At 35.8% G+C, this 14,388-nt stretch overlaps 1 protein-coding gene across 1 annotated transcript; it reads right to left on the reverse strand.

The window, feature by feature from the left end:
- Nucleotides 1-1,159: 1,159 nt before the first annotated feature.
- LOC104902434 (diacylglycerol kinase 7) lies at nucleotides 1,160-11,939 on the reverse strand. Its single transcript, XM_010690215.4, has 12 exons — nucleotides 11,342-11,939; nucleotides 10,744-10,866; nucleotides 10,246-10,383; nucleotides 9,998-10,083; nucleotides 8,727-8,814; nucleotides 8,264-8,339; nucleotides 7,477-7,559; nucleotides 6,278-6,348; nucleotides 2,739-2,816; nucleotides 2,444-2,531; nucleotides 2,194-2,310; nucleotides 1,160-1,619 (listed from the first exon to the last, which is right to left on the reverse strand). Exons 1-12 carry the CDS (start codon nucleotides 11,726-11,728, stop codon nucleotides 1,461-1,463), a joined length of 1,494 nt encoding a protein of 497 aa, XP_010688517.1. The 5' UTR covers nucleotides 11,729-11,939; the 3' UTR covers nucleotides 1,160-1,460.
- Between the last annotated feature and the right edge of the window lie 2,449 nt (nucleotides 11,940-14,388).

A 14,388-nucleotide genomic window follows, 5' to 3' on the forward strand; every position in this document is an offset into this window, starting at 1 on the left:
TGGTTTAAAACTATCAACAGAGGTTGGTGATGTTCTTGAAGATCCTGATGTATATAGGAGATTAGTTGGCAGGTTGTTATATCTGGGAATCACTAGACCCGATCTTTCTTATGCTGTGCAACACCTCAGTCAATTCATGCACACACCAAGAAGTCCACATTTGAGGGCTGTCATGCATGTGATAAGGTATCTTAAAGGTACAATTGATCAAGGCCTGTTCTATTCTGCTAGATCAGATTTCAATATTAATGCTTATAGTGATTCTGATTGGGGTGCATGCCAATTCAGTAGTAGATCACTAAGTTCATATGCAGTATTTCTTGGCTCTAATCTTGTGTCTTGGAAGACAAAGAAACAACAAACAGTGAGCAAATCATCAACTGAAGCAGAATATAGGAGCATGTCATCTGCTGCTTCTGAACTTGTCTGGGTTCATGGTCTTCTTGAAGACTTACAAGTCACTGTTGCTCTTCCTATATCATTACATTGTGATAATAAATCTGCAGAACACTTGGCCAAGAATCCTATGTTTCATGAAAAGACCAAGCATCTTAAGAGGGATATGCATTACATAAGGGAGCAAGTAGAGGCTGGATTTATACAAACATTTCATGTGTCTAGTGCTGATCAACTTGCTGATATCTTAACAAAGGCCCTGAATTCTCAACAGCATCATTCTCTTAGTCTCAAGCTTGGACTTACATCTTTGGTCCAGCTTGAAGGGGGTGTATAAGTTATATCTTGTAAATATAATAAATAGAAGTTAGTTAGTTATAACTAACTATAAATACTCTATTCTCTCTCTCTCTATTCTGTATTGTAAACTCATATTGTTAGAGTTTCATTCTCTCTCTATGAATAAGATTTATCTTCCTTCTCTCTAACTAATAGCAATATTGCTTAGCTGATTAGTTTCTTCAACTATTTTATTACAATTACCAAACTTTAATCAACATGTAACTGCGGTAGGGTAAAATTCAACATTATAATAACTCACGGCCAAGGATTGAACGTCCACAACTCGACACCATCTTCAGTTCCTGTCTAGAATCTTATGTTGAAATCACTCCCATCTTATCCAATATATGCAGCAATCTTTTATTGATTGCATTTGCATATCATGAAAACACAGCTTAACTCGACACTCGACAGGTAGAACTGAAACGAAAAGCAACCGTTTTATCATCACTCATACACCTCAATCATACACTTGTTTTACAAGTTTTCAAACTTTTCAACATCTCATCCCAGATATCCCTCTAAGCTTCGCCTTGTTAGCCCAGAAATCAGCAGGGAAACATATTACACTGGCAGAATAATTAACATTTACAGCTAAACATTGTTACAGAATACAGCTACCACATCTCTAATTAGATTACAACTTCTAACAATGCTTTACAAATATTTTGATTCACAAGAGAAAATTTTGGAACAAATACCAAACTTCAGGGTTGTAGTAGTTATTCATCACGAATCATTAGGGACTGAAATGGCACCCGCTTGATCTCCACAAATGTCGAGTATTCCTTATCAAGGGGCTGTTTCCAGGGCTCCCCATCCATCTGCATAAATGACTGTCTCCAGTCCCCACCTCTTACTTCAAACCTTATTGCAGCGGCCTGAAACACAACAATCAATCTCTTGAATGGAAGGCGCAGAAATTTTCTTTCTAGGGAGTGGATGCAATTTTTCGTTTTATAATCATATTTCCAAGCACTAAGCATATGTATTATACTCCCTCCGTTACACAAAAATTTACACGTCTTTTTTCCTATTTTGGGACATGAGGCCCACCATAATTTTTTACTCTATTGCTCACATCTCCTTTAAAATCTTCTCTCTATTTACCTCCACCTTCTTCAAAAATCTCCCATCAACTTTTCCCATATTTTCTTGGTTCTTGTGAAAAGAGAAGAGTAGCTATTTTTCGGAATCGTAGGAAGTCTCAACAAAGAAAAAGGAAATAGATTTGTAATCCAAAATTCTCAAGCTAAGTTGAAGTCTGCAGGTTGGTAAGCTTTGACCTGAGCCCAAGACTATATGCACGATTAGACTAAGCTCAGCTTAGTTACACCCTTGACTAGTAGAGGCTAAAGCAAATCTTCAAAGTGAATCAACCAATCAAATTGGATTAATGAAACATATCCGATATGGCTGTAATATACTAACAGAAAAAGAAAAATAACTACTGACCTGAGCAATGTGCTTGGCAGATATCAGTTCTACCATCACGAAAGAGGCGTGCCATCCATGCTTTAGACCAAAAACTTCTAGAAGACCATCATCAGCATTGGCCTCCACAAAACCTCTCTGCAGAAATAATGCAGCATGTGCAAGTGAGACAAGACGAGATTCAAAAACCTCGCTCCATGTCGTAAGATGCAAACAGCCACGTAAGATACTAGTTCATAGACGGAAGGGTGAAAGATATATAGACTATCACCTTTTCCAAGTATTCTGGTCTCAAATTACCCCATGGATGTCTTCCACTCGCATAACTATGAAGATTCAATGCAACTATTGATCTTACGCTGTAAAAAAAAAGCCAACAAGTATGAGCACAGACTAGAACTTGTATATACAAATGGATAACAGAGAGCCTCATGCTTTCAAATATGGCAGAAGGATATTAGCATATTGCAGTACAGAAAAAAGGCTTGACAAACAGCAAGATTGTCAAGCAAATTTCTCAAGGTTACAATATTTTAAAAGAGAACCATAGTCAAATTATTAATTACTTTGATGGGACCCGTATTTGCTCCCATTCTGAGCAATTGACCTTCTTGATATGAATCCTCAAGATGTTATTGAGTCCCCTGTCGACAGACAAATAATCTTCCAGATTAGAAAATTCTGCATGAAAGTTTTATATGTCCAGGCAACTTGAAGGATTGATATTCTAATAAAAATAAGAAATAAAAACAAATTAGAGACAAATTAGTCAAGGATTGAAAAGGTAAAAGTTGGTATTAGGCAAATCTAAACAGATAACTGGCATTAAAATCATATATATTGCAATGGTGTGGAATTACGTGGGCAATAGAAACACACATTCTATGGATTGTGAAGTTGGATGAAGAGGACTAGGCGTATGATCATGATCCTACTTAATAAGTAATATTATAGAGGTTCACGGAATAAACAGAGATCGTACCATAATCGTTCCAATAGCAGAAGTAAAATGTTGTCAATGCCTCATATTAAAGATCATAGAATCATAAAGGTTAAAAAGGGGGTGTAAAAAGTAAAAACCATGCAATCATTTTCATTTGCTAAGTAGAAGCTGGTCATATAATGCCTACAGATTACATAGCGTGTAACATAAAAGTATTAGAGCACATTTCTCTGGTTGGGCAGTGCAATCATAAGGATCCGATATATAATCAAAATCTAGAAGGGTTTTAAGCATCCTAAAGAAATCAGATCCTGTCACAATCCTACGAAGGAAAGTTGTGGTATGATATCAACCTGTCTAATGACCTGTGTAGGGCTCACGATTCCACCAACAACTCCACCATTAGTACGATATTCTCCGCTTTGGGTCAAGCCGCACGGATTTGTTTTTGGACTCCTTCCCAAAAGGCCTTATACTAATGTAGTTGGTGAACTCTTTAAACTGGGTAACTCCTTTCTATCTCCACGATATGGGACTGAAGATGTATAACCAACAATCCTCCCTTCAGACCAAGACCCACAAGTCTTCCCTCTTGCGATAATTCGTCTAATCATCTTGTACTGTCGCCAACCTGCGAAACCACCACAATATCAAGAAGACTTTCGACACAAGGCACCAAGCACAAATTTCCCATCACGAGATCACACTGAGACCTTCCACATCTCCTCATATCTCCTGCACCACCATAACATGTTTCCGCCCCATGCTTCCAGGGGGGGGGGGTTTGACATTCCTGCTCTACAACTGCTTGTCCATGCATTAACTGAGTCAACCATCTTCGAGAACCATACAAAATACTACAAAGACTTGCACCCATGCCCTAGAACTACATGCTCTAGCAAGCTAACCACGGGGTCCACCATTCTATGCGTGTTCTCCCAACGAAATTGTTCCGCCGCGTATCTCATGCTTCGTGATACCATTTGTAAGGCCCATGAATCCACTTACAGCTCCACCATTAGTATGCTATCGTCCGCTTTGGGCCAAGCTCGCATGGATTTGTTTTTGGGCTCCTTCCCAAAATGCCTCATATTAATGTTGTTGGTGAACTCTTATAAACTAGGTAACTCCTTTCTCATCTCATCCACCAAAAAGGTAGTAATAGAAAGTATATAGCGTATACTTGTTCATGATAATCTATAACATTTTATGTGCATTTCAAAAGTTGTAGAGAAGAATCTTTAAGAGGCGAGCACATAATCAATATCCTAATTAAGATCCAATAATTTTTGAATTATAACCTTCCATGATTTTCATGCTCCCTTTCTTAATTTTTGCTCCTCCACCTTACAACACCTATCTATGACCCCTCTCCCAATGTCACCTATCATGTACTCGCAACCTATATATCTCTCACCTCTCCCTACAAAGCCAAAATTCAAGCCAACGACTCGACGACATCTCTTTTGCCGACTTTACCATTTATTGAAGGATATGACTTCAATGGAGTATAAACAGAGGTAGCACGACCAAAGTGTGGATGAGTTAGAATAGTTATGAATTGGTTGTAGGACATATTGATAACAACAATGAGGATAACACATGGGTAGAACAAAAATAGCAAGAGCACGAAGAGAATGAGAAGAAGCAGATGTAAGGCATTTATGATTAGATTAGCATAATTATGATAATTAATGGGGAAACAAACGAGGATTCTAGATGGTGCTAGCTTAGATCATCAGTAAGGCTATTTTGCATGGGATAGAATTCGCCTAACGGTTATCCCAGATAACCCAAAACCAAATGGTCATTTTGGGAACTTCGTTGAGTTTCACGATTATTATAGATAATAATTAGATATGATAAAGTTATTAAGAAATATGATAATAATAGTAGTAGAATTATGATAAATAATGGGGAACAAAAGGAGGATTGAGGACAATGCTAGCTTGGATCATCATTAAGGCTATTTTGCATGGGATAAAATTAGCCTAAGAGTTATCCTAAGAAATCCCAAAACACAAATGGTCATTTTCAGAACTTGATCTAGTTAGAGTTCTGGATGTTCCCACTCAAAAAAGAGGAAGTCAAATCCAGTTCATCCATCTAGGTGAAGGGCAAAGGAAGCTAGCTCAGGATATGGTTTATCCAGGTCTTTGTCAGAGTTTCCTTCAAGCCAGGCAGTATCATTCCAGTTTATGGCTATCCAATGTAAGTCTCTTTCTCCCTCAAGTTATGTTACATCGCCTTCCATTCCTTCTCCGGGGAATCCTTCTTAGCTAGAGATTAAGTAAGGGGCTCTGGCTCTTCTAATGAATAGTGCTCTATCTAGGCATCTTAGCTTGATTTTAGGATAGCAGATTCGTTTTCACGCCTTTACTTTCCCCTATCTAATAAAGATAGTATCTAAGTTTCAAGTTACTATAGATAATAATTAGATTTGATAAAGCAATTAAATAATACAATAATAATAATAATAATAATAATAATAATAATAATAATAATAATAATAATAATAATAATTAATAATAATAATAATAATAATAATAACAATAATAATACCCTTTCGTCCTCCACTTATAGTTATGTATACCTTCACAAGTCCATAAATAATTAGCCTATTACCTTAAATGAAATTTTTACTCCACCCAACGCACTCATATGATGTAATTCCCTCTACTAACTATCTTTGTTTCACACTTTGTTCATATTTAAGTGATGTCGATTGTTTGGCCCTCCACTAACTCTCTATCATTTTTTATTCTTACTTTTACTTTTTGCCACCAAAAAGTCCTATACTCCCCTACTAGTTACTCTTAATATGCGAGTGCAAACCTTAGATGAGCACTACTTGATTACAGAGGGGTAATAAATAAACAAATAACTACCAGCATCAAGAGTTGGGTGCTTAATTTAATTTTAAGCAATAGACATGTATGATCATAAAAGTTGGAAGAGTATCTCAACAACCAAGTCCTTTATCAGCTTCCAAGCAACAATAATACTGACGTTAAACTCGGTCATTGTCTACCTATGCAACTAATATGGAATGGAAGAAGTATTAGGAAAGGCTAAACTAAATTGTATCAAATTTAGTTTGGAAGCTTCAAAATAACAGCAATATATTAATAATGATAAATAGCAACATAATCGAAGTCTTACCTTAAGCTTGGATCACTTACACAAGGTGTGAAGAACCAACCCTGCGTACAGCTGTATCCAGAATAGATCAGCTGCAGCGTAGAGAATTCTTGTCAAGCAAAAGACAAAGGGCCGAACCCTGCTAACCTTTATCTAAATTACAGCAGCCAAGGAAACTTGAACGTATATGCTGTAGGTATTAAATGAAGCAACTATGCAGATCTGACCACATAATGGCTGGATATCAAATTCTCAGTTTTAGATTACCATTTTACAGACCATAGGTGAAGTCTTAGCTAACTCGGTTTTGTTAAATGCATATGTAAGTTTCAAAAAAATATCGGGTTCCTCTGATTTGATATGAAGCAATGACGAGATCAGATCAAGATCAACTTACATGATAATTATTTAACACATACTCTATGTAAGCAGGAAATGATCCCAGTTAAAAAATAGTTTGTATACATTTCTTTTATAAAAGAAAAGTTAGGCACACACAAGTGACATATTATGAAGAAAACAGCCATATGAAGATATCTAACAGAACTGGCAAAGAAAAAGCACCTGAGTGAAGAGTTCAAATAAAGTATGCTGTCTTTCAAAATGTCAGGGCTTTGTATTGGCAAGGTACAGCTGAGAAAGATAAATCAAACAGAAAGATCTATAGCCTCAAATAGTCTGGCCTTGCATATATCATTAAGATTAAGCAGGACCATGGCTGGGTGAAGAATTAAAATAAAGTATTCAACGTCAAGCTGGGTGCTCGTTCCAAGTGCATAAGAGTTAAGACAACTTCAATCTTGAATCTGTAAGTTACCTGGACTCGTTAAAATAAGTCAGGCTCAGATTTGGTTTCCAGCACAGATATGTCTAATATTTCCTAGGTCTTAGCCATTTTTGTATCACATCCATGACTGGCACATGTGTGAAATGTGTAAAACATTAATACAATGAGGCCGGTGGAGGATCCGAGTAACATAGTTTACTACATCAATAAAAAGCACAAGTGGACATAATGAGGCCAGACAAACAGCTAGGTCAAATATATAAGCATTGGTCCAAAACTTGAGATGAGAGATCGAACAGGAAAATATGAGCAAACATGGTGATCTAACACCGCCATATATATGAGCATACATAGAAGAGACAGCGGAGATAAAATTGAGAAGGAAAATAACAGGGAGAAATCCAAAATTACGCCATCAACGCACTAGCCAGACCTTATTTGCAATTGGACCTTGTGCAAGGTACGGCTTTTCATTCCGCAAGTTATGGAAGCCATATGCAACTTGTGCATCCATGCCTGTAGAGCCAAACAAGAAAGATTAAGGTTCTAAATAACTGAAAATCTTTCACAAACTTCCTCAATAAAATGCAAGAAAATATTTGGAACTTAAGACCTAGCCAAGTTCATGATTCATGCAAGCTAAGCCATAGTTGTGGATTCTCCACAGCAGCTTTAGATATATAACTGGCGTCCTCCAGATGAAAATAGTAACTTTACCATGTCCATTATATACTTTAGAAGATGATAACTTTACAAAATGGTAAACAAAGTCTTGTGTGAACATTTTGGACTGCATTTGGACTCGATATAATTTGGACTGGATGGATTTGTGAAAAGTTTTGGAACTTTGGACAAGATTGGGACTCAAATTGTCGAGTAAAAAATATTTTGGGCTATAATTTGCAAGTTTTGAAGTCCAACGCAGTCCATCTGATTTAACTAGACTTGATATTCTATTGATTACGCCTGAAACAAGAAGCATTCTTACACCACTTAAGCAAGGAACCTAACAGCAAAATTTGCACATCTAGGACAAAGCTCTTCTAGCAGCCTCACATTCAGAATGGTTTTCTCTTGAAAAAACATAGTGAAGAATATGAAGCTATGAGGGGAGAAGGGAAAGAAAAAAAAAAGGAAGAGGAGACCAAAACCATAATTGCACATGCAGAACAAATTGCAACTGCTCAAATCATAGCCAAAGGCCCAAAAGAGGTATTTACCAATACTAAAATAATTGTAGAACACTCCGTCGTAGCAAGTCACTTTCTCAGGAAGTCGGCCAGCAAGCAGAAAGCCCTGCAATTTTCCAAACTTCCAGTTGAGAAAGATATGACTAACTCTGCCAGAAAAATAGTATAATAGAAATCTATGCATGTACTCCGGTAATATTTTATTCAGAAACCAGCAGTATAGCAGTTGAAGAGCAACTTGGCACCATAATTATAGCAAAACTGGAAAAATTGCAGCTTCATTCACTTCAGAAGATTGTCCAAGGGAATATCAAAGAAAAATATGTGATGCCATTGCATTTTAAAATTTCCCTTTCCATCATGTATTCTTTTCTTGGGGGGAGGTGGACTTTGAGTGTGTTGACTGCCGAGGAATAGGGAAAGCCAAAATAACAATCAAAACTGACATTAAAAGAAGCACGCAATCCCTGTGATACAAAGATGGTTTAAAAACCTGATCAAGAGTGCATTCTCCTGTTGACTTCAATGAATGAGGTAGCTCCATAACTTCTCCAGCTGGCATTGTTATTGATACATGCCAACTATAGGGAAAAAGGAGAAAAATAATAAGTAAAAAAAATATATAAGAAAGAATAGCAAAATAGAAACCAAAATACCTATTGAAGTATTGAACAATTGAAAGAGAAAATGCAAGTCCAGAGAGATTTCTTGTTTAAACAGATAAAAAAGCCACCAAAAATATCATAGCTTTATCACAAATTAAAGGATCGCAAAAGATTACAGGTAACAAGGCCATTATTTCAAACCCATTACTCAAATTCACCCATTTTCCTGGAGCAGTAGCTATCCCAGCAGAGGTGCACATTGGTCCCTTATTTCAGGTACATCCATTATCCAAAAGATGATAAGATCCTAAATTTCAAACAGCAATTTACCAGTTGTCTATTCTTTTGTCGACTCACTAAACACTAGATAGATAAAGGCCTAACAATCAATTCGTCCAAAATTTTTATTCAAATCCTCAATAATAGTATCTTTGTACCTTAGTAATAGATGTTCCTCAAGAACCGATCAACTTTGTAGCATTTAATTGCAGAAGAGCTAAGATGCAGGTTCTCAGATAATTATTTGGAACATATGACAATGATCATCTCAGAATAGCATATTAATGGCATTCCAAGCTTACCAGCAGAAAGTACTTCAGTACAATAATAGATGGTACATAATGTCTTATTCAGTAATTTTTGATTTGTGGATTCTGAACGGCTACATGTAGTCTAATTCAACAATAAACACTCACAGGGAGCTAAAGTTTTCACTTTCATGTTTAAACTAGGTTGCAGACAGGATCAGGCGAAACTAAAAGCTGGATCCAAGCAAAGGCTGACAACCAAATACAGGGAAGTACTCTACTTGTTAACGACAACCTTGTGACAGAAGTGGAAATCACAAATAATTAAAACCCAACACAATGATGGAGCCAAAAAAAAAATCACAAAAAAAAAACAAATCTCCCTTGGCCATTCTTCAAAAAAAATGATGATCTTCCTTATGTATCACATATACAAATAATATAAATACAATAAAAGGCACATGACAGCCAGAAAGATGGCTGAGCAAGTTCATCAAGAAAACATCTGAAAAGATAATAACTTATAAGTAGGGAAAAGTATAGAAAAATGAGAGAGAGTGAGGTGCAGAAGGCATGCATAACTGATTGATATTAAACCATATGCGAGCAATTCAAAGTGGAAAAACAATTACCTATCTAAACGACATATAGAGCCCGTACTAGCCTTATGAAGAGACCTTTTGATAGCTGACTTCCAAGCAAATGGAAAGGAGCCACCCTGTTAGCAGTCGATTCAAAACCACAAAAAAGGAAAAAAAAAAACGTGGGTAAAGTTGATAAGGTCCTGTTCTTACTAGTATTGAATTATTTAAAAATTATTATGTAAATAGATTGGTGCAACCACAAACAACAAGAAAATGAAAAAGAAGAGAGAATCTACCCAGCCAAAACTCCTGGACAAATCATTCCCTGTGCCAAGGGGAATGATTGCTACAGGAGGCACCGGAGTTCTAGCATCTTTATGAAGTTCACCCAGACATCCAAGTACCCAACCAACTGTACCATCTCCCCCAGCAACCTGCCAAACAACCAAACTCAGATGAGCAACCAAAGCTACAAAAATGCAAGCATGTGGCGTCCATGAGTTACTTTCAACAAAAGAAACGTGGCCATAAAAACAACGCCCCTCCCAAATTTGTGTACACACATTTAAACGAATCTGTCATTTCATAGGCTATTAGTTTCAGATGATGAAAAACACACTTTATTTGGTAACATTTGTCCATGACCCTCCCCCCCCCCCCCCCCTCCCCCCCAATAGCTCCAACTCTGAGCAACACTGGAATCACTCTAGTACAGAGTAGAGATAGTAAAAGAGTCTACATATCCAAGGAAGGCAAGGAAATTGAGATGAGGAAAGCTTTGAGGGTAAACATACCACTACTCTCATTCTATCCCGAATCTCTTTCGCACAAAGATCACCCGAAGTGGCCAACTGCTCAAGGCAAGCCAATCCATACTGGACAAACTCATTAGGCTTCACATCTGAAAGATCAAATACCTGAGGTAACCAAAAGACAGTAAAAAGAAAAGGGGTTACTTTTATTAAAAGTCTTAATCAGCACAATAAAATACCAACGAAAAATGCAAACCACATGTAAAACATAACAAGCTTCGCTAGAATTGGATTCTAGCATATTGAAACAAATGTTTTGAATATACATTAGACAGTAGGCTGCAATGATTGATTCAAGTTTGAATCTAAACACAGCGTAGGAAGAACAAGTTGTTTTTAGTTTTTACAGCATGAGACTGGTGACGTATCTTACTGAAAGCCAAGCATATGTAAGAAGTATGTCATTAATTAAAAGGCCACAAAAGGTAGGTAGATAGTAGTTCACCAAATATACTCTCGTGAAGAATTAGAATTAGAATTAGAATTTGAATGACCATAAGACTATAAATTCCTCTGGAAAAAATTGATTGAGAAATGAAAAAAGCCCTAAATAATAAATATGCATGTTGGGTGAGCTGACCTGTTCTTCACCCATTAATTGTTGAAGCCTTAATTTGAGTTCAGGGCCATGTCTTCCACCACTCCTGGAATTAATAAAAACAACCATGGGAGAAATAGGCGGTAAATGCACCTCCTCTGGAGTTTCAGCAGCTAAAAGATCCGTTGAATGAACATCTTTAGAATTTATAGCACGGCGCATAGCCAGGCGTAGATATTGTGGGATGGATATACGAGTGCGGAGGTCCTCTTTATCAATCCTAATCCCTGATAATCCGCAACCTCGTAATGAATCAATCATCGATGATCTTGCTGTTGTCGATGTTGATGTTGATGTTCTGCTTGAATCTACGGTTGATCCATCACCGGAAACCACCGAGGTTGATGCTGTGGACGACGTCGCCTCCATTTTAATATACCCGGGCTGTTATCGGGTTCAATCAAAATGGGTTAACAGCCCGGTGAAAGATAAGAGATAAGAGATGATTTATGCCTTATTGGTAATGCAATGGAGGTTTCACTTTCAGTTTTAATTTTTGATTTTCTGATTTCTGATTTGGCCGTTGGTGGTTGGATATTTAATTTATGAGGTAGAATCCAGCTATACATACACTCAGGGAGGGTATGGGCCGTGCGCCACTGGGCCCTGCATGCTCAAATTTCTTAGTTGTGAAATTCTCTAAAAATACTTGTTTGGAATTGTACCTTGTTTGGACATCAAGTTTCACAAGTCATCATTGCTGTAATGCTGTATAATGTATTGCCTCTTTTGTCTTTAACTTCATTGCAAGGAGGACTTTAACTCAACTAGTCAGAGCTCCGACTTTATAGCTCCCTTAATCTTCCTTGGGTATAATAATTAGTACTAGCAGTCTAGCACTAGTTCGTAAAATATTTACCTATTTCTAAATATGTGAATATTTAACCCAATTTCTGTCATTGATGGGCCGCTTCACAATGATCATGTACGTTTTTATGTCTTTTTTCAAGTCCAATTCCTTTCATATAAATAAATTCATATAACGTTTTTATTATTTTGCAAATACGGTGCAATGAGAAGGATTGTGATGGCCCTTGGAACCATTTTTAGGAAATACTCTCTCCGTCCTTTATTAGTTTACCACTTTCTTTGAGGCACATTTGCCGAGATACTAATTTGAACCTTAATATCTCTAATTTCCGATAAGCAAAAATTACAAAAAGTTGATATTTGTATAATACACATTGAGACGAATCCAACAAGATCTCACATGACTATATTTTTCCTTAAATACAAATTACAAGAGATAGTCAAAGTCATGTATGTGAATCGTGTCAAAAGTCAGAAGGAGGACGGAGGAGTATTGTTTTAAAAAAAGTCAACATTTACATAGTCTTCTCATTTTAAGTCTACATGTTGATTATCCCTGATTAAATTAGGCTTATGTATATTTTCTTTTATTGAGTTTTTTAACCTGTTTGTGACTTGTTTAATAGTTTACATGATACGTGTTACACCTCCATCCTCGCTTGTTTTAGAAGAAGAGACATTGTAACAATATAACATTTACTATTCTGGACCTACCCACATCCAAGAAAGTTCACTTCCACTTATACGCCCTTTTGTTCTTTTTGGTAAGACGGTCCACCGACAATTTTTTTTTTGGGGGGGGGGGGGGGAAGGGTTGTTTCAACCTACCACCCCAAAGTTTATGAACAAACTCTTCCACATTAATGCAGCGAGAAACTATTTTGCTTTGAACAAGGATTTTTATATTTTCTAGACTTGCAAATTAAGGGTGTGTTCTATTCAACTTATTGGCCCTGAACTTATTGGACCTTATCTGAACTGAACTTATTGAACCTGAACTGAACTTATTGGAACTTATTAAACCTGATTGGACCTGATTCAACTTATTGGACTTAATTGAACCTGATTGGAACTTATTGGACCTTATTGGAACTTATTGACCTTATTGAAACTTATTAGACCTTATTGGACCTGATTGAAACTTATTAGACCTTATTAGACCTGATTGAAAATTATTAGACCTTATTGGACCTGATTGAAACTTATTTGACCTTATTAGACAAAAACATTGACCATGAATAACATAAATATTACCACTAACGTAAATACTACCCTCAAAATTTTTATGGAGTAATAATTATTAATAATTCGTCCTTTAAAAAATAATGATTATTAATTATCTCTTATGATAATTAATTTAACAAAAAAATTTACTATTTATATATTTGCCTATACATAACTTTCATCACTAATATATCTAATAGTCTTGTTTTAATTTTATAAAACACTAGTAGAAAATCAAAAATTGATTTAACATTTATTGCTAACAAGTTAAAATTGGCACATATAAAAAATTCTCACTTCACTTTCATTAATGTGAAGGTAAGTAGATAACATTAACATTTATTGCTAACAACTCCTTCCTTCATTTCTTCTTCTTCCTTCTCCTTTCATTTATGTGAATGTATTAGAAGAAAACATGTCATCTCTAGTTATTTAAAGACGAATTGCAAAATATTGTAATTATAATTATTATTATTGTTAACATTAATTATTTGACCATGATCATAATATTATTTAATAGCAATATGAATAATCAAATAATAGACAATAATACAAGTATAATACTATACATTGTGGTACTTTAATAAAAAATTATAATAATAACATAATCAGCTAATAGTAATATGAATAATAAAATAATAGACATAATACAAATAAATAATAAAATAATAGACACTAATACAAGTATAATACTATATAATCATTGTGGTACTTTAATTAAAATTCTAATAATAACATAATCCGCTAATAGTGATACGAAATTAGGAATAACAAAATAATGGACAATAATACAGATGTTTATTAAACATTGACTATTTGGACCTTATTGGTCCTTATTAGACCTGATTGAAACTTATTGGACCTTATTAGACCTGATTGGAACTTATTACACCTGATTGGAACTTATTGCACCTTATTAGAACTTATTGGACCTTATTGCACTTATTAGACCTTATTGCAACTTATCTGAACTTATTGGACCTGAAACTTAATTT

This window comes from Beta vulgaris, chromosome 8 (assembly GCF_026745355.1).
Source record: "Beta vulgaris subsp. vulgaris cultivar EL10 chromosome 8, EL10.2, whole genome shotgun sequence".
Classification (NCBI taxonomy): domain Eukaryota; kingdom Viridiplantae; phylum Streptophyta; class Magnoliopsida; order Caryophyllales; family Amaranthaceae; genus Beta; species Beta vulgaris.